Below are 27,458 nucleotides of genomic sequence, written 5' to 3' on the forward strand. Positions count from 1 at the left end.
AGGCTACAAAAGCAATTCTTTGATTTTTCTGACTGGGTTCTCCGTGTAACTCTTAGTGCAGATACCCACCGTTATATACACACAATGTCCACAGTTCACAAACAAAGAGATTTGATGGGCCCTAGGGGTGTTGTACTGAATTCTGGGAGTATTCACTTTCATTCATTTCTACGGATCAACGTGCCTTACAGCCACCAGATTTGTAAGCCTTTTGGTAATGGTGTTAAACAGGACTTATTGTGTAGGTGTCAAATGACTGGAGGAAACTATATTCTTGAGTGTCAGATTTGGTGTATACAATTTTAGGTTGACCCACACACAAACACAAGTTGTTTGATAACTGGAATTAATAATAGTTTATGCCGTTGTTTTCTGAGGGATTTGTATACAATTAGTCGCTATTTTGACTGTACCTAATTATGAGGCGGTCTTCTCCTGAATTAAATATCAGCTGCATTGTATTCTGTTGGTGGCAGTGAGGTCATCACTCTTGGATGCAGTCTTGCTGGATTCCGCGCAGTCTCCAGGCCATTCTAGCCGTTTGTCTGAATTCGGGGGTATGTTCTTCACATCAATTCCTACGCGCCCTGATGAAGTCTCTTGTTTCCAAGGTCTATTTCATGTATCCACTCAGGCATAAAGATTGGATTTTGCTGCTGTCAATATCATGGAAAATTCTAGTGCACAATTTAGGAAGATAACATCGAGGAAGATTTCATCTAATTCTTTACAACGAATTTTGCTGCAAATATATCTGTGGGGGGTTTGGGTAATAATGAATGTGGGGGGAGCTGCAGCGGTCTCCCGCTGCATATATTTGCAGTGAAAAGTACCTTGCAAAAAAATAAATAAATGAAAACTACTTTGATGTAAAAATCTGTGAGAGATCATAGATCCTTCTTAAAGGCCTTTGACACAGTGTAAAGTCATGAACGTAGTCCGTGTTGCACGTCCAAATCAGAAGAAAGTCCTCTATTTGGGCTCACCAAGATGAGAGGTTGGATATCGACATCTTATTGGTACGAGTTCAGTACACAACCTCATACCAAATTGTCAATGAATATATTTGCATAACATTGGGCAACTATTGCCCCATTGGCATTCCCTTTAGTTCTTTAACAACATCGCTCTCAACATAATGTTTAACAGTTTAACATGTCTACCACTTGTTCGCTTGTTGAATTGCTGTCCAAGTTTGTCCATGAAGCGTTGGTTCCCAAAGGTTAGTCTAAGGTGATATTTCATCTAGAATCGACAATATATCGACCGGCCCTATGTAGCATTTTTTTTTTAAAGTAGCCTGCTTTTGCTTTCCATAGTCACCCTGTGAGATGTGAGTATTACAAGGTTTGGGTTTTAGATGTCCATTTTTTGCAAGATTGCACTAGTCTTCCCTATCATGTTCCATTGTCCTTACATTTAACATTTGGTATTGACGGTGATCCGGTGTAAATTCGATTGTTTCATTTGAATCTTTTTTTAGTTGTTTACTCTTGGTGAGTTTTTCTTTTCTTACCCTTTTCACCCTCATTTTTGTACTGCAGTTGAAACTAATGGCCTTTATTCGGAACATGATTCTGAAACACGTGTTACCCATATAAAGTCTGCATAAAACATTGCATTTGTGCATTACTTGATCGAGTGAGGGGGAACTTATATTTGAGAAGATTATCTTCTTAAATCTGTTCTTCGCATGAATCGGTCTCGCAAGACTTTGGGACCATTGGGCATAGATGGCTGACACCATCTGCTTGGAGCACTTGAACAATTCCATCAGTGGAGTGCTCTTTCCCAGGCAGGGGCCTTCCTTTATAGACCAGGAAGGCCGATGTATCAAGCCATATTATGGGAAGTAAAATAAAACATGTTTCAAAAATGAGATGGATGAACATTTGGTTAAAACCAAACCCAACAAACAATGCCTTTACATATGTTTCCCTTATTAACACAAATATGTTTTTCACTTGCAGAAGAAAACCAACCACAGATACAGCCTGCCCACCCCATGCCAGACCGCCTCGCTGAGCGCAGGTGAGTGAGGAGCCCTGCCTTCTTATCCTGCATGTAAGTGGAGGTCCAAAAAAAAGGCCATGATCCAGCACGTGACCCGCCACCCAGAGCAGTACTCCAAGGCAGGGTGGTCTTCCCTTTAAAGCTGCCCTTTACGACAATCCTTTACCGCCAGTTCCCCCTATATTTGGACCAACTAGAGGGGCTAGGTATGGCACCCAATCACTGTTTGCCTCCATAATGGAATTTCAAAGTATTAATGAGGTTGAGTAATTATCATTAGTGTATTGGTGCAGAGAATTCAAAGTGTTAGCCGTAAGCCTGTCCAAGAATACGGATCGGTCAGACTGGAGATATGACTCGGTCATGGTTCGAAGGTTCTACAGAGAGAAAGGAACCATTTTTAATGACCTCTATACTCAGTTGTTTTGATATAGCATTTTTTTTCAAAGCAACAAAACATCTCTAGGAATCGTAGACCAGCCTTCGCTTTAGAGAGGTCTGTATATCTGTGTGGGAGGGGTAGTAATGTATGTCCTTGTATGAGATTTTGTGATGTTATGTTCAATGTAGAAGTTGTTCGATCTAGAAAACTGTTCCATTTCTAGTTGGATTGGAAGTCAAATCTGGGTGAGCCAGAATCTGCATATTCTGAGTTTATGCTCATGAAAGCATCTATATTTTTTCTAGGAAATGTTTTCAATGGTAGGGTTGTGGTTGCTTGCTCTGTCTTGGCCCTAGCTCACCTGTCAAATTATGCTTAATTCATGAGGTATGCTCAAGTCAGGAGCTTGAGGAGGTATCCTACGGTAAGAGGTTGAGTCATGTCCTCAAAGCAGGAGGTCTGATTGGGTATGCTCACGGTATGTGGTGTGGTACTCTCCAAGAATGAGGTCTCATAGTACGCTCCGCTAGTAGATCCTTTGGGCCACATATAACCGCCCCCTCTCCCTCTCTCTCCTCAGCCATCCACAGAAGCCAAGCCTGGTACCACGGGGGCATCTCCCGGGAAGAAACGCAGCGCCTCATCATACAGCAGGGCCTTGTGGATGGGTAGGTTGGATTTTATTTCTGTACTTTTTTTAACGATGTATACTTAACCGTAGACTTGCTACTGCAAACTCTGCCTGGCAAACAAGAGCGTCAAATACAACAGAGAACGAAAAGTCCAGAAAGTGCTGGCATTGCACGATACCAGATCCTCCGACTAAGTGCCAGTGAGGAAAAGTGTCCATCGCCTCTGCCCAAATGTTGCACCAGCTGCTGTGCCAGTGTATCCTTCCCATAGACAATCCAGTCTTTTGGTACCCAAAACCTCCCGTTCCCTACGTGAGAAGTCCAGCGAAATTACCAATTTATACATACATCTACACTTAATTAAATAAGTCTCCACAATGCAAAGAGATGGGAAGATACTCTGAACAGTCACAATACCTTTAACGCTGCAAGGGTAACTCTCAGCAAATGCCTCGGGGTCGCAAGGTTCATCAGGCCTACGCCCCCAAAGCTACTGCACACCCTAGTAAGCCCCATGCGTGAGCATCCTTAGCCTTGCGTACGCTGACTGCAGGGCTGGAGTTTGTGGTAGAACGGGGGAATATCTCCCAAGTGATATCCTTACCCCTTCCCTTTGCCCCGCTACTCATGATCAGAGTATGGGGAGGTTGCACAGGGCCCTGCAAGCTCCTTACACCTTGAGCATGCTCCAGTCAATTACTGCCTCACCCCCTCCCTGTTGTGAGATTGTGCCCCATACCTGCTCTGGGCAATACAGAAGGAAACGTTAAGGGGGCAGTCAGGGTTTTCCAGGAGCTAGTATTACAATCGTTATTTTTTAAAATAATTGTTCTTTTATAACGCGCTTACTACCAACAAGTGGTTTCAAAGCGTGGGGTCGGGATTCGAACCTGTGTTGTGTTGTGCTGCCTTGTCTTGTTTCCAAGACAAACGCGTTGCCCCTGAGCTATCCTTCCTCCCCTGTACCAGAAGGGAGGCAAAAGCTTTCTTTAAAGTGGTACTGCCGCAGCTCGCTCTGGATCTGTAGAGGTAGGTTTGGCTGTGGATCTACCAGTACACCACTATCAAAAGGGCGCCATGGGAGCTCCCATCAAGGCTCCAAGTTGATAAAGTGGGGCATGCAGTGGGGTAAAGTAAACTAGGTCAACTTTCTATTCAGAGTTCATTACTTTATAAAAATGAAATCCATTAAATGCACAAGTATCTACATGAAAAGTAAGGATACAGAGATTAGAGTTATACCCCCAAGCAGTGGTGTTACTAGGGGGGACGAGGGAGCTATAGCACCAGGTCTTTTGGTTGTAGTCACGGGTAGAAGCTCAGGGGCTACAACCAATAGGCTAGCTAGTCCCGACAGTCCCGACATTAGCATAGTCCCAGATCTTTTCCAGCCCTAGCAACACCCCTGACCCCAAACACAGTTTACATTAAAGATGTGGGCTACCGCAGCTGGGCATATACTATCACAATGGAAGACCTTGACAGAGTCCAATATGGGCAGCTCCAGGATCCTTACTGTGCAGTTCCAGCTGTCTTTGGCCCAGGGGGAGGTTTGTGGACCGTATACTTGTGGTTGGGCTCACTGAGATCTGAGCCTTTGCGGTTGCAGTTTCTGGTGCTCTTGGTTTTATCACAGGTCATTTTGGTTGGAAAGAACAGTACTGAGGAACCGCGTAAACCTAGTTATGTGTCTGTTATTCTGTTATACGATGGGCTCTCCTGTTCTTGCAGCAGTTCCAGGTTCCTGAGAGGTTCTGAGGAATCCAGCAGTGCCATTACGATGGGGCAATGGCACTGCGGGACACCCATGCTTGGCTTCACCGATGGGGCAAAGGTCACTTGTGCTGACTTGACGAACCGAGTTGCTAGCCTGTACGCAACTAGCGGTGCTCTAAGCTTTGATGGCACAGGGATCGGTGATGGTGAACGATGGCTACCAGCCAAAGGGATCTATTTCAAAACACTTTGCGTTGTTCACAGAGCAATTCACGGCCAAGGGGCAGAATTCCTGCAGGGAAAAATGTCATTCCATAGGCCAAAACGAACCCAGAGATCTAGCAATTACCTCCATCTTTAACCCAAACAATATTCGAAAATGAAACATGATTGATCAACCTCAAACATCTCAACATAGAGGAACACCTGACCTTTTGGAAAGCAATAAAAACATGGGTGTTTAATTTTCGACTTCACTCGCCAAACAATGGCCCTTGGTCAAAGAGAAGCGTGCAGCTTCATTGCAAAGTGGTATAACGCAAAGTGCTGGGTCTTGGCTCGGGATTCCCTGGTCCACGTGGATCAATTTATCAGGGAAAGACTTGGCATCATTAACAACAACAAACTCTCCATACTTTTGCAAACTCTGCACACCGACCAACCACGCCACCCACCCTCGGCAACCACAACACCCCACACCCACAGACCCCAAGCAGCAAAACTCCACGCCTCCTTCGATAACTCACACAATCGCAAGAGGGTCAATGCACCCCTATGCTACTGGAACACAAGTCCTCACATGCCGACACACGGGCCTGCATGCCAACCAAACCCATGCAACCTAGAAGCAAACCCACACACACAATGACTGTTTTCTTTCGAACTGAAACTACCAACACAACACCAAAAACACTTGTGCACTCTCTCCTCCCACTAGCAACCCCACCCATTCCTCTTTGTTTCAGTTGCCTCCGAGCCTTTGGAGGCCATGCACATGGCAGTGGTGCGCTGTATAAATCCCATTAACATGACACGCAAGGCTTCTTTCCTTTCACAAAGCCATACACCAAGCCTGCCTGCAGCAGGGACCCATCATGAGCATTTCCTGCACCCTGAGATTTACAGCCCAACCATGCCTTGCTCAGCCTCTCCTGCGGCAAGGTCTAGCCTGTCTGTAGCAGGGACCCATCATGAGCATTTCCTGCACCCTGAGATTTCCATCCCAACCATGCCTTGCTCAGCCTCTCCTGCGGCAAGGTCTAGCCTGTCTGCAGTGCCAGAACCCGGATACTGCTGGTTTATGCAAGTTGTTAAAGCGTTACGGGGCGCAAGTAAACCAATGCACCAGAGCCTTGGGTTCTTGATACCCAACGATACTTTGAAATGAACCCCCTCTGACCCATGTGGACTGTCCATTCCAAGGTGGAGTCAAGATGATTATTAAGAGATTAAGGAAGATATGTGTTCTGTCTCCGGCGCGTATTGTCCGAAAAGGATAAGGGTCTTGGTCATCAGTGTCGTGAACAGAGTACAACCATAGTTGCACACACCGATACAAGGCGCACTAGAGAAGCTGCAAACATACACCACCACTTGCACTCGTTTGCAGATTCAGGGCAGGGAATGTTTGAAGTAACGGGGCATTTTAAGAGAAATTAGTGGATTCTGGATTGCAAGGCGTGAGACTCCTTCAAAGTCAGATACTACTATGGAATGGCTTCCAAAATGTTACATTCCTTTAAATTTAATGGGGCATTCATACTGGCCATGGGTGAGAAATCTTTGAAAGAGGTGAGAACAACCTTCCAAACAGCGAGACCACTTTAAAACCTATTAGCTCATGTGTTTTATTATGGACCCTCAGTGAAGGAGGATGTTTGAAACAGTGTCTATACTTAAGCTTTGCGCGCATCTGTCAGGTGCGTCGCAGGGGATCTCAGTGGTGCGGGTGGGCGGCTGTGCTCTCGTCATGGTACTCTCATGATGAGGCAAACCACTGCTCTCAGAGACCTGTCGGAGAGAGGTATACGGGGGGCATCCAACACCTCCCCCTCTCACTGGCCAATTTCCAGGTCATACGAAATTATGGCCCGGAAATTGGTCAATGGGGGAGTGCCATGTCATGCCCCCACTACATAAGAGATTAGTACCCAGTGCGGGGCAGCCAGCCAATACGGGTTGTTTGGAACGCGGGCTGAACCTCAAAGCCTGCGTTGCAAGCAACCTGAAGGCTGCTCATGCCAGCCCCACTATCTTCCTCCACCTTCCCCAATCTGGTCTCCACTCCCTTTCCTCCCCACTCCCCCTATCACACTTATGATGACACCCCCACTGCAGCTGCTCTGCCTCCCGGACCTCCATGGAAATGGAAAAAGAGCTTTGCATGGAGTGTCACCTTCTATTTGCATGGCAGCCATCTTAGGTAAGTATTTGTTTGGATGAACGGGACACTACGAGAGCGCAACCCGTTCATTCAAAGAAAATTATTGCTATCAGCATCCCAAATTTAAAACCCTGGGGGCTAATCGCAATAACACCCTTGCCAGCGGGCTGAATAGGTTAGTACCTGCACCAGGGACATCGTTAACTTGGGCCCCAGGTTGTTACCACTGGACTGAAGGCATCAAAGTGCTGTGATCACAGACAGGGGTGTTGCTAGGTCTGGAAAAGACCTGGGGCTACGCTGATGTCGGAACTGTCGGGACTGGGGGCTAGCTAGCCTTTTGGTTGTGGTTCCTGAGATTCTATCTGGGTCTACAACCAAAAGACCAGGGTTACAACCAAAAGACCAGGACCTATATCCCCCTTTCCCCCCCCTAGCAACGCCTCTGATCGCAGACCATGTGTGCTGATACAACCAGCGCTGGTCAATTGACGGGCTGTTGCTGGGTCTGAGATCCGGCATCCTATGTCTTCCCGTATCTCGGAACCTGGCCTGCCTTCGCTCTGAGCTAATGAACGGATGTGATGATTAAAGGTGGCTTTACGCATCTGGAATTTGCTTGTAAATGGTAGAAGGCAAAGCAGATGTGCGCATGCTCAGATGGAAGGAACTCGGACAAAATGGCGTTGAAAATGCAGATATGCTATTGTTCTGGAGGAGAGATACTGCCTGTATATGCGCGGTACATATGCTGTTGATCGGCAAATCGCAAAGGACTCGTATGTCTGCGCATGCTCCCAGTAAATCAATGGGGCGCAACATAATAGAAGCTAAAATCCAGTAGCCTCCGTTCTGGAGGGCGGGGAAAGGCTATACTGCGCATGCTCCAAGGGAGGGGGCACTTAATGCAAACCCCAGTTCCTTGGGATGCCAGAGAGGGTAGACTGTAAATGCTACAAGTTCTGTGCATGCCTTGGTGGAGACAGCCCTGGTGGCGCATTTAAAGGTAAGTGCATCGTATTGCCCCCCAACCTCCTGGTACCCCATTTCTCTGCCCTTATTTCTGTGAACCCAGCCCTTCGTACCTCTTTTATCTGTCCACTCGCACCCCTTTTCTCAGGCCCCAGCTCCCTTACACTCCTCTTCTGCGCCCCCAGACTCCTTGCACCTCTTTTCTCTGCCCCTGTGCACCTCTTTTGTCAGGCCTGAGCCCCCGTGCACCCCTCTTCTTGGCCCCCAACCCCCTCGCACCTATTTTCTAGGTCCCAGGACCCTGGCATCCCCTTTTCAAGCCATCTTTATAAAGCAGAGTATTGTTGAAAGGCAAACAGGGGGTAAGGAGGGGAGATGATGAGTGTGCAGGGGGTGAGGAGGGGAGATGAGTGTGCAGGGGAGTGAGGGGGGGAGATGATGAGTGTGCAGGGGGGTGAGGAGGGGAGATGATGAGTGTGCAGGGGGTGAGGAGGGGAGATGATGAGTGTGCAGGGGGGTCAGGAGGGGAGATGATGAGTGTGCAGGGGGGTGAGGAGGAGAGATGATGAGCGGGCATTGGGGTGAGGAGGGGAGATGATGAGTGTGCAGGGGGGAGGAGGGGAGATGATGAGTGTGCAGGGGGGACGAGGGGAGATGATGAGTGTGGACAGGGTGAGGAGGGGAGATGATGAGTGTGCACAGGGTGAGGAGGGGAGATGATGAGTGTGCAGGGGGAGGAGGGGAGATGATGAGTGTGCAGGGGGTGAGAGGGGAGATGATGCGTGTGCAGGTGGGTGAGGAGGGGAGATGATGAGTGTGCAGGGGGGTGAGGAGGGGAGATGATGAGTGTGCACAGGGTGAGGAGGGGAGATGATGAGTGTGCACAGGGTGAGGAGGAGAGATGATGAGTGTGCACAGGGTGAGGAGGGGAGATGATGAGTGTGCAGGGGGGTGAGGAGGGGAGATGATGAGTGTGCACAGGGTGAGGAGGGGAGATGATGAGTGTGCACAGGGTGAGGAGGAGAGATGATGAGTGTGCACAGGGTGAGGAGGGGAGATGATGAGTGTGCACAGGGTGAGGAGGGGAGATGATGAGTGTGCAGGGGGGAGGAGGGGAGATGAGTGTGCACAGGGTGAGGAGAGGAGATGATGAGTGTGCAGGGGGTCGAGGAGGGGAGATGATGAGTGAGGAGGGGAGATGATGAGCGGGCATGGGGGTGAGGAGGGGAGATGATGAGTGTGCAGGGGGTGAGGAGGGGAGATGAGTGTGCAGGGGGGTGAGGAGGGGAGATGATGAGCGGGCATGGGGGTGAGGAGGGGAGATGATGAGTGTGCAGGGGGGTGAGGAGGGGAGATGATGAGCGGGCATTGGGGTGAGGAGGGGAGATGAGTGTGCAGGGGGTGAGGAGGGGAGATGAGTGTGCAGGGGGGTGAGGAGGGGAGATGATGAGTGTGCAGGGGGGTGAGGAGGGGAGATGATGAGTGTGCAGGGGGGTGAGGAGGGGAGATGAGTGTGCAGGGGGGTGAGGAGGGGAGATGAGTGTGCAGGGGGGTGAGGAGGAGAGATGATTGTGCAGGGGGGTGAGGAGGGGAGATGATGAGTGTGCAGGGGGTAAGGAGGGGAGATGAGTGTGCAGGGGGGTGAGGAGGGGAGATGAGTGTGCAGGGGGTGAGGAGGGGAGATGAGTGTGCACAGGGTGTGGAGGGGAGATGATGAGTGTGCAGGGGGGAGGAGGGGAGATGATAAGTGTGCACAGGGTGAGGAGGGGAGACGATGAATGTGCAGGGGGGTGAGGAGGGGAGATGATGAGTGTGCAGGGGGTCGAGGAGGGGAGATGAGTGAGGAGGGGAGATGATGAGCGGGCATGGGGGTGAGGAGGGGAGATGATGAGTGTGCAGGGGGAGGAGGGGAGATGATGAGTGTGCAGGGGGGTGAGGAGGGGAGATGATGAGTGTGCAGGGGGGTGAGGAGGGGAGATGATGAGCGGGCATTGGGTTGAGGAGGGGAGATGAGTGTGCAGGGGGGAAGAGGGGAGATGATGAGTGTGCAGGGGGGTGAGGAGGGGAGATGATGAGTGTGCAGGGGGGTGAGGAGGAGAGATGAGTGTGCAGGGGGTGAGGAGGGGAGATGAGTGTGCACAGGGTGAGGAGGGGAGATGAGTGTGCAGGGGGGTGAGGAGGGGAGATGAGTGTGCACAGGGTGAGGAGGGGAGATGAGTGTGCACAGGGTGAGGAGGGGAGATGAGTGTGCACAGGGTGTGGAGGGGAGATGATGAGTGTGCAGGGGGGAGGAGGGGAGATGATAAGTGTGCACAGGGTGAGGAGGGGAGATGATGAATGTGCAGGGGGGTGAGGAGGGGAGATGATGAGTGTGCAGGGGGTCGAGGAGGGGAGATGAGTGAGGAGGGGAGATGATGAGCGGGCATGGGGTGAGGAGGGGAGATGATGAGTGTGCAGGGGGGAGGAGGGGAGATGATGAGTGTGCAGGGGGGTGAGGAGGAGAGATGAGTGTGCAGGGGGTGAGGAGGGGAGATGAGTGTGCAGGGGGGTGAGGAGGGGAGGTGATGAGTGTGCAGGGGGTGGGGAGGGGAGATGATGAGTGTGCAGGGGGGGAGATGATGAGTGTGCAGGGGGTGAGGAGGGGAGGTGATGAGTGTGCAGGGGGTGGGGAGGGGAGATGATGAGCTGGCATGGGAGTGAGGAGGGGAGATGAGTGCAGGGGGGTGAGGAGGGGAGATGAGTGTGCAGGGGGTGAGGAGGAGAGATGATGAGTGTGCAGGGGGTGAGGAGGGGAGGTGATGAGTGTGCAGGGGGTGGGGAGGGGAGATGATGAGCGGGCATGGGAGTGAGGAGGGGAGATGATGAGTGTGCAGGGGGGAGATGATGAGTGTGCAGGGGGTGAGGAGGGGAGGTGATGAGTGTGCACGGGGGTGAGGAGGGGGGATGATGAGAGGGCAAGTGAGTCGTGAATATTTACCCAGGGTGAGACAACAGCGTTTGCAATCTTAGCGATTGGGGCAGTTATTTTCCTTGATTGTGGCACAACGCTGCTTTTCAGGGCACAAGGAAAGGATTCATGTGGGTGGACAGTTTTGCTTTTTTTTCAGGGGGCAGACGCAGCAGCACCCCGTGGGTGTTTTTAAGGCCGATAAACTTGCTTGAGTGTTTTGGCCACCATGATTTCAGCCATATTGTTGACGCTTACCCACAAGACCACATAAAACTGTCATCAAAGCAGCTCTCTCATATTTGGATGTTTTGTGTTCCAGGGACTATATTGTACTATAGATTGCCGGATTTAAAAGGTAAGCACCTTTTATACTGTGCCAGCGTAGTTCTTGGAAAGAAGCAGCATGAAAGAAATGGCACCATTTTTAAACTATTATTTTGAACATTTCCTTTGAGCGAGTTCAACTGCCAGCTCTGCCCCCTTGGAACTCAGCCCCCTCCTCCAAACTCTGCCTCGCCCCTTGTGGGATCCCCCGTTCCATTTCCACCACTGGATTCAACCCAGACGAGCGGTCTGCCCGGACCACACCCATTAGTGGAACGCTGCTTCCCCTCCGATTTCGGTGCATCAACACTCTGAGCTGTTACTGAGGCTGAGACCTGAGGTTACGCACACATCTCAGCGGCAGCTGCATGAACCCATTGTGCTATTGGACCCCTCCCTCGGCTGGGCTGTCAACACTAGAGATTATCGCAGAGATTACAGCACTTTTGCTGATCGGCACATCCGCGGGAGGCCTGGCGTGAGGCAGATCTAGGTGAGCTGGGATTAGTCTGAGTTTGCTTATTCCGGGGCCGTTTTAGGTCGACTCCAGGAAAGCTCCAGCTCTCCAGTGCGACAGACCTGATGGGATAAGCAACGTCCGCCTATGTGCTAACAGCGCATCCGCGACCACCAGGAGTGCACAGACCTAGGGGGGTGGGCACATACACTACCTGCCCTTGCTGCGCAGTGTGGTACAGTAGCAGTACCAGGGTCGGACTGGGGCATACAATTGTCTCGTGCATCAATGAAAAAGTGGCCCGCTGTTGCAAATGGCACTCCATTCCTTTTGTGACAGACGGTTGGAGAACTACCCAAGGGGGAGTTTTTTAATGAAATTTGATGCAAATTGTGCATTTTATTTTTTAAAATCAAATTTTATTAGGTTTCGCACATGTGTTACAACAACGCAGAACATATTTAAACATGAATAAACAGGAAACCAGTTAAAGAATATTTATTCAGTAACCCTGGTCAAAACTACTAGTTGCATGGTGAAGTAACTGTTCAAACTGGCCCACAGGTGCCGAGCAAGTGGCCCAATTTCAACCAAAAAACGGTCCCACGCTGGCATTTTGTGTTTTGGTTCGGGTATGGGCCAGCCCGAGCCTGAGCAGCACCACCTGTGGCAGGCGGTGACTGCAGCACTGCTACCAGAGGCGGATTTAACGGTGGCCAGGCAGACCAATGGCGACCGGGCCCCTGTGCTAGGCCCCGCCCCTTCCATACAGCACAGGGCCCTTTCTGCTGTGACGTCACTCTAGTTCAGCTCCTAACAAGCTGGGATAGCAACGCGCTTTAAAAAGTTTGCCTTGCAAAAGGGCGTGGGCAGGTGCCCGCTGCTCCGTGTGTGTCCTCTTCTTCCCCAAAACTATAAGCCGTGTGTTAGCAAAAAGGTCACCATGAAGAGTGGGAGAATGGGCAGGCTAGGAACCGCTCCCTGGACGTGTTCTCTCTGAACAAACTTCTGGTTGCAGAAATATTTAAAGGGCTGTGATTCGCTGCTGCTTCGGCGCTTCCTTTTATAGAGAGTTCCTCACGGAATGTGACTTGTTGTATCTGCGGCTCAGCTCAGCAGTTTGATAGACTATTGCCTGACTGTCAGCAGGGTCCTGTTTCTCTGAGGCACTATTATAAGTGTGGCAATCTGTTAGCTGGATGATTTGCTCAATGTGTGTCTGTGTGTGCTGTATCTATTTTGCTTGTGTTATTCATCAGTGCATTTTTCCATGTCGCATTCCCTTTTCTGTTATATGTAGGCTCAAGGCCGCAACTGTAGTACACAGCATTTTATCATCTTTTGGAAAAAAAACAAATTAATATACTAATAGATACAGCACCTGGTCCTAAGGCGATCACAGCAGCTTATCACACTGTTGTCACAAACATCAATTCTCTTCTTGTTTGTTTTTTAACACTGTCCATGTTGATCTGTTTTGCATCTAAAGTACACGCAGATAGAAAATATTGTAAAGGGCTCTGTAATTCCATACTCTACAGTACACCCTTATACAGATCCGAGGTTTTCACTCTCCAACCCGTGCAGCAAAAGCTTAACACTATGCAATTCTGCCATTTTGCAATGCATGGCTGCAGCAACTTCCCCACAAACAGAATGATCACTTTTCTGCTACAAGGACGCGCATGTTCTCTAGGTTTACCATATTTAGCATTAATAGCAAAGCCTGCTGAGGAGGTTCAGCTGTTTCCACTTAGTCAGACCCCTAGGTAACTGTAATGAAGACAACTTAATAAAAAATTGCTTTTGTCCCTAAAGTTTGCCATTGTGCACTTGTGAGCACAAGTAACTCCGCCCACCCAAAGCTCCGCCTCATGACCCGCCCACCAAGGGACCTGTGTCAGGTGCTGCCCTTTGCCTTAAATCTGCCACTGACTGTTACCTGTGCAGAAACAATGTGACCGTGTCAGTAGCAATCCTACCAGAGCGTGGTGGGGGGTAGAGGACATTGGGGGCAGCAGCATCACTGCCCGTTGCACCAGGTGCACTGTCCGCTGCACCGGGTGCAATGTCCGCTGCCCCGCGTGTAGTGAAATAACGCAACGACAGCAGTACAAACTCAGGAGACGTGCAGACATTGAGAACTGCATGCGTTCCATATGCCCCAAGTGTACACAACTAGCGCACTACCAGGAGTACACAGTTATTGATTGTGATGCCATCAGTAGTATGATGGATAGCTCTGCGAGTTACGTGCTTGCAGGGAAAATTTGGGTTTGGTTTGAAGGACAGAAGTTCGAATCCTGTCACCGTTCCGAGGTCAATAAACTGAGGTGCTTGCTGATAATACAGGGCTTCACTGTGGGAGCAAGCCCTTCTAAAGCGCTGTATTTTAAGAAATAAAATATTATCTGCACCAAGTGTACCGACACTGAGCACTGCCTGCAGGAGGCACACAGTTATGCTAATAGTATTGTTGTCTGCAGTCTACAAAGGGGAATTACCATTTTCTCTCTTAGGTGTGCTCCATTTCAGGGGAATAAAAAGTGTGCACCTCAGTACAGCCCAACCCACCTCTGACATCATGTCACGCTCTTGCGTCAGCCTGATGACGTTCTTCATTACTGTTGAAGAGAGGACTGCCTTTTATTCTCCCTAGTGCAGTGCAGTCCTGGGACCTAAGAGTGTGGGCCAGGGGCGGACTGGGAAGGGGGAACAGTGGACCCCCCAAGCTGGCTGGGCTCCTGCCCTCGGGGCAAGAGCTGCAAAATGTAAAAAGAAAATAATAGAAAAAGTCTAAAATGCTTCAGAATCCAGCCTGCCTCAAAGGAAGCGAGTGCTGCTCGGCTTCTGTGCAGGTGGGGTAAGGCACTTGTCTTGATTTCAGAAATGGTGTGGATGTGCCTGGTGGCCCCCACACATGGCCTTCAGCAGTGAGTGAGTGTGGGAGACTGCCCAGTGGCAATGTACACGATTAAATGACAGATTCTGTGGCCCTGGATGGTAATGTTGGCACCACTCTGCCCCAGACACCACTGGTCTGTTACAATCCATAGCAGCGTATCACAACTCCTTCTTTCCAAGGAAGTACATTTCTATATCTTTTGAGAGTTTGCCTTCGGTTTCATTCTGTAAGAATACCGAACCTATGTTCTGCTGAATTTCTTGGTGAGTTCATTGCAAAAAGAATTTAATATCACCCCGAATATCACCCATGGTGGTTATAGAAATGGATGTTGGTTTGTTTGTGGTACTTACTTGTGGGCATAGTTGAAAAACATGCACAGAAAGATGTAACATTCAGGTATTTGTAAGACTACAAACTAAGGGGAAGCCATTCAGAGTTGGGTGGATTGTTTTTTTAATGAAATGCCGCTGGAAAAAGTTGCCACCACCTTCCGGTGGTGTTTCTGAAAATCCACCCTATTTAAAGTACCATCGGCGGAGGTGATATTTCTGGAATACCTCCAGGGCTATTTCAGAAATACCACAACAGCCGGTGGTAACGTAACTTTTTTAAAAACATGTCTTTCAGCCATTTTCCCCATCAACGTGAAGGGGTAGAAACATATTATGTGCAGTAGTGGCCCTGAAACACTACTGTACTTTTTCTATTCACAGAATGGTCAATTCTTACCCGTTTATGCATTAAGTGGGTGAGAAGGGGCCAATTAGAGATGGTCACTTTTTCACCCCCTGGACATGGCCCCTAATTCTATGATTAGTTTTCATTGTCTTGTCCAGAACACTCGTATTATGTGACCAACAAAAGACACTTATGCAAATCAACAACAGATTCAGATGTATAGATACAAAGTCACATGAACACAGATAGATCCTGTGACCTATAACACACACATACACCCTTATTTGAAAACACATTAGTAGGTGACTCATGCTCCCTCGCCATCATCAGATCCCAGCAGATTCCCCTTGCAGATCCATCTGCGTCCATGAATTTAAGTATTCAGCTGACATTCCGAGAAAGTGCAATTTGGGAACATATGTTACGCTCACCTGGTATCCACAGGGACGCCACCCAGCCGGGTTACTCGCTGATATGCTTCTCAGCTTTGCCCTGATGTGGTCTGCGGGGAAGGTTCTGCCTTGTAGTAGAATTAGGCGTGCTCTCCGTCCTGCCTTCTTTGCAGGGGCGCGTTGTCTTTCATGGGCGAGTGCGGTCCAGTTACTTCACTGACGCCGGCCCGTTTGATATTGCTCAGGTAGGTCTTATTGCTGTTCTTTAGTTTTGTTGCTATCCTGCATGCCTTTCTTTGTTTAAAATGTCTCTTTTTTTTCTCCCATAGGTATGCGGAGCTTCAGCGCGGCGAACTGGCTTGGTTGAGCCCCGCTGGTAAATGATGGCGCATTAAGAGCGCTATGATGCGGTAAGTAAGCGCTATGCGCAGCGCTGCGAAGTCTTGCCTTTGCTAACCTGTGTTTTCCTTCCTTGTAGGTCGCAGTGTTCTTCAGCGCGAGTGGAATGTCCGGAGTGGTGCCAGCCGAGAGGCGACCAGCCAGGTAAGCCTTTTGAGCAGTTCGTAATTTGTAAATGTCTCTACAGCTTTCTTTAATGTTGCCTCTATCTTCCTCTTTCAGGTCGTTCTGTCCGGGAGGCGTGCAGATTCGAGGAAGCTGTTCTCGGTAGCTGTGAGTGTTTAAAGATGAAGACTGCAGGTAAAATACTGCTGCTAATGATGTTCCTTTTGTCTCCTTGCAGGTTCTGCTTCTCCGAGGTTCGAGGGAATAGCTGACACGGTGAGCGTCACGTTGCAAGCTGCAAAGTAACACAAAGCATGTTCTGCAGTCATATAGCCCAGGTAAAGTAGTACCAGGGAAAGTAGTCCCAGCCCTGCCACACCCAAAACACTAGACTGCATAGCTTGGTTCTTAGGGAACCAAGCTATGTGGATGCCTCCATGTTGGTGGACAATACAATAAAGTAGTTCCCAAGCACATTGTTGTTCATGGTGTATGAGCCTGGCGCCATAGGTGCCAGGACTGGCCCCATGAGGGCTTTTGAAGAGGATGCCAGGCTCTAGAGCCCTGAGACCTGACTCCACCTGGCCAATGGGTTTGCCAGAGGGGGTTTTGGGCGAGGGTCGTGACACATAATAAAAGTCAAAGCACCTCAGCACCTTTCGCTCTGCAAAATCCCCAGCATGGACCCAATAGCCACAATTACCAGCAAGATCCCCACCTTGGCTTCTTGTTGTCTCTGGCAGACATTAACAGGCAAATCATGGTATTCTACTGACTACATGTTAGTGAGTGAGAGCATTGGAAGTGGTGAGGGGCAAGTATTGGGCTTGGTGTGATGGGTAACTAAAGGGGGTGATTGGCAAAACATTGATAACTGGGAAGGAGTTGCGTGAGTTAAAGGCTAAAAGATTGCACAAAAGGGGAACAGAGGTCTGAAAGTTAAGTGAAAGAAACAGTTGGTGTTGAGAATATGGACCAAGGGAAGGACACCGGAGGATGATGGGCATGTAAAATAGTGTAAATGAGGCAAAAGTACACATCTGGAAAGGTCAGCAGACTGACTGTTGCTGAGATCTGTGTGTGACCTGCATGCCACTACAGCCAATTGTGGGACTGGCTCAACCCCTTTGTTATTTCGGACAAAGTGGCATATACTTGCTTTATGAGCTTACGTTTTAATGAAGACTTTTCTTATATTTTTCAGGTTGCATTACCATGTGACTTGGTGCTTTTGATGTAGGTGTGTACCGAATGGTAAATTTACTATTCGGCCGAATACCAAATAGTTGGCCTAAGTATTCAGCATTAATTGGTCCTGCAAAAAAAATGATGGAAGGAACTCAATATAGCTGTACTGGTGCCACCAATCAATTAGCTATGCAGCAGTAATTATAAACATATATAAACAGCATTACACAAGTGTGTAGGAAGATGCACACTGCTCCTAGAAACAACAACAAACGAGCACTGGCTATGCCAACAGTGGCATTAACTGGGAAAGGCACTTGCCAGGCACTGCGATAGTGGTATTAACTGGCTATTGATGGTTGCAGGTGCAAAATGGTGCGAGTACCTTGGCATATAAAGGCAGTGCATAACGAGCCAAAACTGTTGGATTTGCCAATGCTTGTTTTAACAGGCTCATAGTGCTTATAGATTGTAGCTGTAACTAAGCTTGAGAAGGGGAGTTTTATTATTGCTTGCTTTCATTGCCTAATAAGACATTCAGGGCCTGATTCATGGAACGTTTTCCTATGGGATTGTGCCATTATAAAAACCTCCCATGAATCAAGTCCTCAGTAGGGAACTGGGGCTGTGTGCAAGTTTTCAGTTGAAAACATTCTATCACAACTCTAATTACTTAAACATTTACATATTAGAATAGGCACTGCTAATAACAACGAAACAACTTAAAGAAGTAATTTCCCAGGCTTTGCATATCAATCCCTGCTCCATCCAGTAACAGGTGAAGCCCACATAGCGAACCAGTGTTCCGCGCCTGGTGTGCACGGAGCTCCGTATCTGCATGTGTGTCTCTCCTTTTGTTCTGCAGGGTGGGCCCTGAAGGAGACATTATGGGCACTGATGGTGGTGGAGCATGGGGTGAAAAGTCAAATGTGTTCTGTTAACCTGACGATTTACTAGTATCTGACGTATGGATGACATCGGCCACAGCGTTACTCTAAAAACTATGGGCCTCATTACAGGGATGGCGGTAAGGGTTTACCGGTACCGGTATTTTACCGGTACTGGTAAATCCTTACCGCCTTACTACGAGGTCCCTTTGCGGGTTGGGGATTTTAATGCCTGCTTTTTGCAGGCGTTAAAAATCCAACCCGCAAAGGGACCAGGGTGCTAATTACGCTACCGCAATTTGCGGTACCGTAATTAGCGCCTTCCCCATTCCCATTATGCCCTATGGGGCAAAAATGAGAATGGGGAAGGGCAATGGGGGAAGGGGGAATTACCGCCCGCCAACCTTGGAATAGGGCGGTAATTCCCCTTTCCTCCAAGGCGGTACCGGTAAATTACCGGCATGAACCATGGCGCTAATAGTGCCATGGTTTACCGCCTACCGTGTAATGAGGCCCAATGTATTAAAAAAAACGGGAATAAGTCCGGTATTCGCAGCTCAGTTTACAAAATGGCTGCACGCACCTCGTGAATTCCTTTGTAAAACAACGTTTTGCTCCCGCATTCGAATGTAGATGTAAAGGACACACGCTGGGATGCAGCCTGGCACATCCAGCAAAGGGGGAAGTGGCGAGGGAGGGGGGTGAGGCTTGGCGCAGAGGAATGTGGAATTAACAGAAACATGCCATCATGTCATGTATAGCAACACGGGCACCCTCTTTTACATGTGGAAAACAACGTATGCAACCTTCATTGCATATTTAGTGCAGGGGTGGACTGGGATCCAAACGAGGCTCTGGAAATCATTTTCAAACTGGCCCCATATTGCACATTTTCAGCAAGCCCAACCCTTTTCCTATGAGAAAAATTGGAAATAGGTTAGCACACAAAAAAGGTCTAGGGTTCAGAGGCCTACCGGGAAATCGCCAGAGTTCCCTATGGGCCAGTCCACCCCCGATTTAGTGAATAGCTTGGGCTCGTAGCACAGCTTGGGCTTTAGTTAATTTTAAGGTACCTCGCTAGAGCACGTCTAATGTTCACTTTCTAGCTATGCACCCTGGTTTCCTTGGCCTTTGCTTAGTGCTTGCACGTGGTATCTGTGTTCTTATTTCCGCTTTTCGTTTGTGCTAGACCCCTCTCTGGCTTAAACCACATACTCCTGCTGTTCCTAGGGAAGGAAGTGCCTCCGTCTTATTTTTGATTTTGGGCCTTCGGGAATAAGCCCTCTAAATGTCATATGCAGGCTGGCGGCTGCCCTTCATGGCACTATGGGAAAATGGCTAGTGGCTAAGCAGCCCTGTGGCTCCCCGTGAGCCACCATCCCTTAAATACATAGCGGTGCCTGGCAGTGGCCTGGTTGTCATTCTGGTCATGTACCTTGCAGGTTGATGGAGAAAAGGGTTCTCTGACCGCCTGCAAAGTGGCTACTGTCCCAGCCCGTGGATGACCCAGAAAAGTAGGAGGTTGATAGGGTGCCTGTAACGCACCCTGCTCCGGAAAGCACGTGGTTTCTGCATAATGTCCTTTTTGCATCTTGACAGACATGGGAACCAAACGAAGGATGGAAAGAGTTCATCAAGACTCTCCGCTTGACAGCGGAGCACCTCCCTTGTGGCAGACCCACACCTTTAGGCGCCCCCACTCTGGCCGGGTCAAAGTGTCCCAGAGTGTCGTCTTGGCACTGCGTGACTAGGTGGGGTGCCCGCATTAGCGCCTCAAGGGGCCCAGAGACTGCCACAGCGGGAGCATAAATGATGGCTCCTGCTCCGGGGACCTTCAGCCGAGGACATTGCTGCAGAGAGCTTGCTTTTAAGAATGGAGCTGCCAGCGAATTAATTTCCCATGTATTAAACTAGCACATGCTCCCAACCCTTTAATCTCCCTCAAGCAGCCTGGCTTTGGAGTGGCACTTGCCGACTGAACTTTGGCTTCGGGTAAGTATTACAGTAAGTATTCGGCCAAAGCCGAATAGCTGGTTTTCAGCCGAAATTTGTCCGAATACTTACTCCAAGCTGAAGTTCAGTACACCCTTACTTAAAGCACACACAAATGTACAGACTAATATGATTATTATTGTGTGTACTCTCTGACGTATTTGCCTCAGGATACAGACGATTGATAGGCTTCCCTCTTGTAGAGAGACTGGCGCTTTGCAAGCTAGATTTATTGAATCATTTATTTATCCTTTGAATAACAAATTTGAAGAAAGTGTTCTGTTGTTTCTAATATTGAAGATGGAATAGGAGAAGATAAAGTCTCCCCAGCTTTCTAAATTGGAGACTGTGGAACCAGGAAGACAGGGATCAAATCTTCAGCTTCTACACTTTATACATCATGTGATCCTGAGCATATCGCTTTGTATCCTTGTTCCTTGTTTTTCTTAACTATCTGTTGAGAAAGTCTCACTCATATGGGTTTATAGTCTATAGTGTTACACTATAAGTAATTAGGAGGGATTGAACATAATAGCAAGAACAGAACTCTAAAGACGAGGTTCAGGGAATGTACCCATTGATTGGTTCATTTAAGAAGTATGGAAAGAGACGAACAGTAATCACCCATTGGTAATAGATGTCCGGCTGTGACAAAAGCCAACTGCCGAAACACATGTCGCCAATGGACACTACTTACATTAAGAATAAAACCCAGGCTTACACTGGCGCAAATTGTGTTGTGTCATTAGTAATCTGTGTGTAAAAAGAGGCAGCAGGAACCCTTTGGCCACACACAGTGCGACAGTGTGTAACAGGAATAAATCTCAAGAACCTAAGGTAAGCTGGTGCGCGCGAAACCCCTCAACAACCCCACAACACTAGAATCCCTACAAGTAATTATGATTGCCATTTATACAATGTGTACATGGGGACGGGGGTGCATGTTGCCAAATGAGGGTCTTATGATGAGTGGGGGTGGATAGAGAGGGTGGCAGGTAAGGGTTTTGTGTTCTGGCCTGTGGATGCAGGAAGCCAGGTATGGGTCTTTTGCCGTGGCAGCTCATGTCTGTCTGTGAGAGCGAAGCCAGGTCCCCCTGGTTGAACAATGGCTCAGCTGTACTAATCAGTTCTCTACCTTCATCACCTCATTGGACTGGTTTCAAAGTAAAGATGGGATTGGATGGAATGGGATCGGATCGGGATGGACTGGGATCCAAACGAGGCTCTGGAAATCATTTTCAAACTGGCCCCATATTGCACATTTTCAGTAAGGCCAACCCTTTTCCTATGAGAAAAATTGGAAATAAAATCGGTTAGCACACAAAAAAGGTCCAGGGTTCAAAGGCCTACCGGGAAATCTCCAGAGTTCCCTATGGGCCAGTCCGCCCCTGGATGTGATGAGAGGAGAATAGATGTAGCCTGCCGTCAAATAAAACCACCTTATGGATAACCTCCTTTTTAGAAGGAAGGGCCATGAAAGTCTACTCCGATCAGGCCAATGCAGATCCCACCACCCTTCACTGTGGAGTGCCCCAGGGATCATGCACTGCGGCTTCCCTTTGCAACTTATTTACTAAGCCTCTTTTTGACATGCTGGACTCGCTCGGCATAGCCTACACGAACTAGGCCGATGATACTCAAGTCCTCCCCCTTTCACTGGATCCTACAACCAAGATGCAACCGCACTCCTTCAAATCTACTCTACCATCCAAACTTGGATGGCAGCCAACAGTCTCTGCTTAAATGGGGACACAACCGAGATCATCCTCTTAGGTCCCAAGGAAATACTACCCAAACTCAACCCAAAATATAAACACTTCACCATCGACAACACTAACATACCTGTCTCCACTTCAGTAAAGACCCTTCGAGTCTACATTGACTCAACCCTCTCTATGATGCGACAGGTTAGCGCCATTGCCTCTGCTTCTGCCCACACTACCAAATTTAAAAAATGCCATAAAAACCTTCCTCACCACTCAAAACCGCCTCTCTATCGCCCGTGCCACAATAGGAGCAAAACTTGATTACTGTAATGCTCTCCTTGCAGGCACTTCAGCAATAAACCTCAGCAGGTCACATCTCCCAGGCTAGGCTAACCGCCCACTGGCTCCGAGTAAAGGAAAGGATCAACTTTAAGATCCTCACCCTAACGCACAAATGCATCAATCTCAATGCCCCTTCCTACTTATCTGAAACCATATCCTGAGACACTTCGACATGCCCTAAAAGAAGTCACCACGCTAATCAACTCTGCGTCCCATCTACCAAAAGAGTAAACGCCAGAGGGATTGGATTTCCTCATATAGCACCTAAACTATGGAATGCCCGACCGAATGCTCTCAGAGTTGAACCCTCCTTATCCTCAAAACCACACTGTTCAACTAGTCACCCTGCTCCTACACATTATAATCATGGCAACGAAGTTGAATGCATCCCACGGAACCACCTAGATGAAATGTATCCTCTGATGGTTATGTAACCACTATCCTATGCAACCGACAAGATGTAATGTAACCTTTGTTTGCTATGTAGCCACCAAGCTTTCTCTTTCCTCTGTAACCAGCAAGAATTTCTGTAACAGCGCCACAATGCCTAAGGGCTGCTGCGTGCTTTAAAAATGCTGATGAAAAAAAAAAAAAAAAATTCCAAACTGGGACACAATGAAACCTGGGCTCAAATCCCAGCTGTCTCATTTCTCTAATTATATTATTCTGGGAGACCATGTTATTATGTTTGGTGTGTGGGAGAGTTTCCTGGGATCCGGGTAACTAAGGAAAACCACAAACATGCATGAATGACATGTTGCATAAAAAGAAAGCAAGGTCAATAAGGTATTACACGGCCACGTTCGTGGCCGTGTAGTTATGGTTAAGTTGCTGTTTCGTTAGGAAGAGCACTTTTTGGGTGGCTTATAACTCCGCTCCCCCTGGACGAATCCTCACCAAAGTTTGGTGATGTTTGGTCCAGGGGGGGCAAAGTTATAGGGGGGTCCCAAAACGTTTTTTTTTCCCCATAGACTGAATGGGGGAAAACTTTGCGCACGGCTACAGGCCAAACCGCTGGACGGATTTGCACCAAATTTGAGGCATTGGCAGGGACTTGGGCTAGAAAGCGTGCTTTTGCAAATTTTGTGACAATCCATCCAGTAGTTCCCTTAAAAAAGCATGTCTCTAAAAATTAGTGATATCTATGTCCGCTCCGCGGTCACACTTCCCTGTTCGCTCCGTGGAGAACATTGCAATTGGTTATTCCGTGGCGTGCTACCCGCGACCATGTTGTGCTTTCACCGATTGGTTGTGGCACAGCGTGAAGTGTGTCGTAATCTTTCGATACGTCTGCCATGTTTACTTAGTTTTCTGTTGAACGCGAACATCGGAGCTAACATACCCAAACGAAGAAGGCACCAATGCACTTATAACACTTATGGAACACTGTTTCGAAAGGTGAGCGTTCATGAGACGTGGTAGTGGGAAGTCAAACATTGAAGTATTCTTGTTAGCACTATGATACGGTACAGTGGGACGTGCTACTCATTGTACGAAATGAATTTACTGCGTCCATTTTACAATACATAAACAACATTACTGCGGTCAGACTGGTGGGAATCTGAGGCAGCCACCTGCTCTATTTTGTACACGCAGCCCTTCTGCACGTGTACGCCAGTAGCGGTTCTCACAAATAGACGCTGATAGGTTGTTGCACAATGAGAATGTATTTGTATTCGGAGTGAAGGCCACTGCATTTTCTCTTTTCAACACGAGCTCAGTACGGCCGCATATTTGTCGGCACCCATAAGGGTCCCTTGTTCTTTAACCTTGAGGTACAGGGAAAGAGTAGAAAGAATGTAGGGAGTAACAGTTTGAAAAACATATTGTTTGATAAGGTTATGCTTCAAAAACCTTTGCACCGACCATGAGAAATTAGTTCCCGAACAGGCAGTCTTTCACATACACTAGTGTCTGACTACAGCGAATGCAATGGAGGCGCTCCACATCATGTAAGTGTATTTTTGCTGCCTATATATCAAATTGACGTTATGTTTTAGATTGTAAAAAAAATAATTATTTCCCCTAATGTTTTACAAGTTTTATGTGCCACTGCAATTTTTTTCCTATTATGGACATTGCACATTGTCGCCGTTTGTAGGGTGCCACTACATTTCCCCAAATTAAAATAATACTTAATAAAAAGGTATGTGTTCGAATTTGTTTTTGTGCACAGGTTGTGCAGTGATACACATTTTATTTCCCCTTCCACCGCGCAGCTACTTCCAAACAAAAATTGTATTCTTAATAACGACGTTCCAGCTTTCTGTGGCGTTCGATTTATTTTTCCAATTATGGACATTGCACATTATCGCTGTCCCTAGGGTCCCACTACATTTCCTCCTATTGAATTCATTTTTTACTGAAAATGTTATGTAGTACAACTGTGGTTTCTCCAAAGGTTGCTTATTCATACATCTTTTAATTCACATTTCCTCCTCAGATACTTAATTCCCTATTGTGAATGTCACAGATTACAGATGCCAAGTGACGGGTTCTTTAACCGTCAAATGCAACTGTTCATAACCGGCTATCTGAGTTTCATAATTCACTGGGATGATCTTGTGGGCCTTCTGTGTCCCTACCCTGCTGTCGCTATAAGAAGTAACATTCCATCCTTTCTGGTGGTGTAGATCACAGCGGTTGACGTCGTCTTGCACATCAATGTGGGAGGAAAACGACTATTGTGGTGGCAATGCTTACTTTCTGTGTGTGGAAAAAAACAATGTGACCTTTAACATTGTCATTGTCGACCAAAGAGACAAACTTAATACTTCTATGGAAAAGTGAATAGTGCCATCTTTTCGCACAGTTCATTGTGAAACAAAACTACTTTACTACTTGCATAGGGCAATGATTTAGCTCACTTTATTGTGAAATAAAACTACTGGACACATTTTTAAAAGTTAATGTCTTCTTTACAAATTTACTGTCTGTTTTCACAATGTGGCATGCTATGTTGCAGGTCGTAATGTGTTCTTTTGTAGGTGCTACATCACGGCACGTACGTCCATATGGACGCATTTGTTTAAGCTGCCAAGGAACGTTATGGAGAAAGGTACTCCATACCACTTGCATTGGCTACGGGAGGGTCAGGCCCATCTCATATGCATTAGTGCCGTCAGGCCAATTTCTGTCACAGTCAGCCCAATTTCTGTCACCCAGATGCCCTATGCACAGAAATGTTTGTACAATAATATATGGTTACACCCTCCCAATGCACATCTTCACACCTTTCCACCTGTGTCACTTACAAAATTATGTGTCGAAGGGTGAGTGGTAATGGTGTTGCATTCAGTATTTCTGATGTCATTGCGCTTCACATCACAGAGTTTGTTTGGCATTTTATGTCAACGTAAGTTCACTACTCCTTTGCTGTTTTTACGCACATTTTTACAGAAAAAAATTAGTACATGTACAACACATGTATGTAAAGGTCATTGACAACGACTGAAGAGCTTTGTGTTGTGCATGTGATCTTTTCATATTTAACGGTACAGCTTCCGTCTCTGAGGGGTAGCCTCTATGTATGGGTAGTGCCCACAATGTCGGGGACATGGCTACTGGCCTTTACTGCAAGGGAGAAAACATTGCATTGAGGTCGCCATGTCCACCAGGGACTGCCTTTCTGGTAAACGTCTTGCTCATAACCACACATTTATCAAGGAACACAAATGTGGTGCTGCCATAACGGTAACACCATTTCTTTTTTGCTTTCTGCAGCCTGCAATGGAAAGCGAAGAAGGCTTTCTATCCAATGCCCGTCTTCCCTTTGTATGGTGGCCATCTTGAAAAAGGATTTGTTTTCTTCAGCCGGGAACGCCGGAGGCATTTCGGTTGAAGACAAAAAATCCTCTTTCTTGGTACCACGAATTACTGCTGTAAAATCTCGATTGCCAATGGCATTCATCCCCCACTCTTTGCGGAGGAATGGGGGTGCATGATCCAGAAACATCGGTATGCACTCTTGCTTATATTATGTTGCCCACTTGCATTGTGGAGTTCTGTGCCGGAGATTTTGCAGTTAGAAGTTCTTACAAGAATACCCAATGTACTTTCGCACTATCAACCAGTTACAAATGTCATTGTGAAGTGTGTACGACTGTTCGAACACGCCTTCATGCTGTACGTCAGCATATGATAATCTGGAATTCTTCGAAAGGTGGCCAGTTACTTAAAATGTTCCTTTACAGTCGTATGCTTACGTGTTACTATTAGAACCCTGATAAATGTAGTCGAACATTTTTGTTAAAGTAATGTTATGATGCATTTATACTACTAAAAACCTATGGCATTCTGTTAAAAAAACTTAGTTACAGGGACATTATGGTTACGTTGCCCTCCCAAAAACCTGTAAAATTCACTACAAAAAAAACTTTGTTGAGGCGACGTTATGGTTAAGTTGCCCTACGAAAAACCTGTGCACTTCACACAAAAAAAAAGTTCGCCCTACCCATTGTGATTCAAATTAAAAATGAAAAACCCCTGAAATTCGCCAGTTATGGCAGACTGAGCCCCCTTACTTGCCATCACCACTGTGCACTGCTAACAACACCCAGAACATGAAAGCTGTCCTCTGAAATGTCACTGATGACATCACTGACAACCTCACATGTTTAGCCTATTTGTTTTCATTGTCTGCCATATATATATATATATGTACATTCAGTAAAAAAACTTTGTTAAAGGGATGTTATACTTCACAGTGAAACCAAAAAACACTGCACATTCCCCCATTATGGTAAGCTAAGCAACCATAACTGCCCGCACCACTGTGCACTGCTAACACTAACACCCAGGACAAGAAAGATGACATCACAAATGTCATTGATGACATCACTGATGACATCACATGTGTAGCCCCTTCGTTTTTGTTCACTGTCAAATCTATCTAGGCCAGGTAGGTTTATTTACTCACAGTCAGAAAGTTACCTTTGAAAAGGTATTACATTTATAGATATTGCTATTCTCACATGTTCTTACACTACTTTCCTTAGAATTTAATCGCATCTTATGATGTAGATACATAGGG

At 47.4% G+C, this 27,458-nt stretch overlaps 1 protein-coding gene across 3 annotated transcripts in view; it reads left to right on the plus strand.

Annotated features, from left to right (window-relative positions):
* GRB7 (growth factor receptor bound protein 7) overlaps positions 1 to 27,458 on the plus strand; it is a 715,403-nt gene that overhangs the window by 682,293 nt on the left and 5,652 nt on the right. For all 3 annotated transcript variants that reach the window (XM_069634743.1, XM_069634745.1, XM_069634744.1), the window contains 2 exons: positions 1,971 to 2,031; positions 2,976 to 3,063. In XM_069634743.1, coding sequence (XP_069490844.1) covers positions 1,971 to 2,031; positions 2,976 to 3,063 — 149 coding nt within the window. The remainder of the gene's footprint in view (positions 1 to 1,970; positions 2,032 to 2,975; positions 3,064 to 27,458) is intronic.

The sequence above is a fragment of the Ambystoma mexicanum genome, chromosome 13, assembly GCF_040938575.1.
Source record: "Ambystoma mexicanum isolate Mex_15411 chromosome 13, UKY_AmexF1_1, whole genome shotgun sequence".
NCBI classification, from domain to species: Eukaryota; Metazoa; Chordata; class Amphibia; order Caudata; family Ambystomatidae; genus Ambystoma; species Ambystoma mexicanum.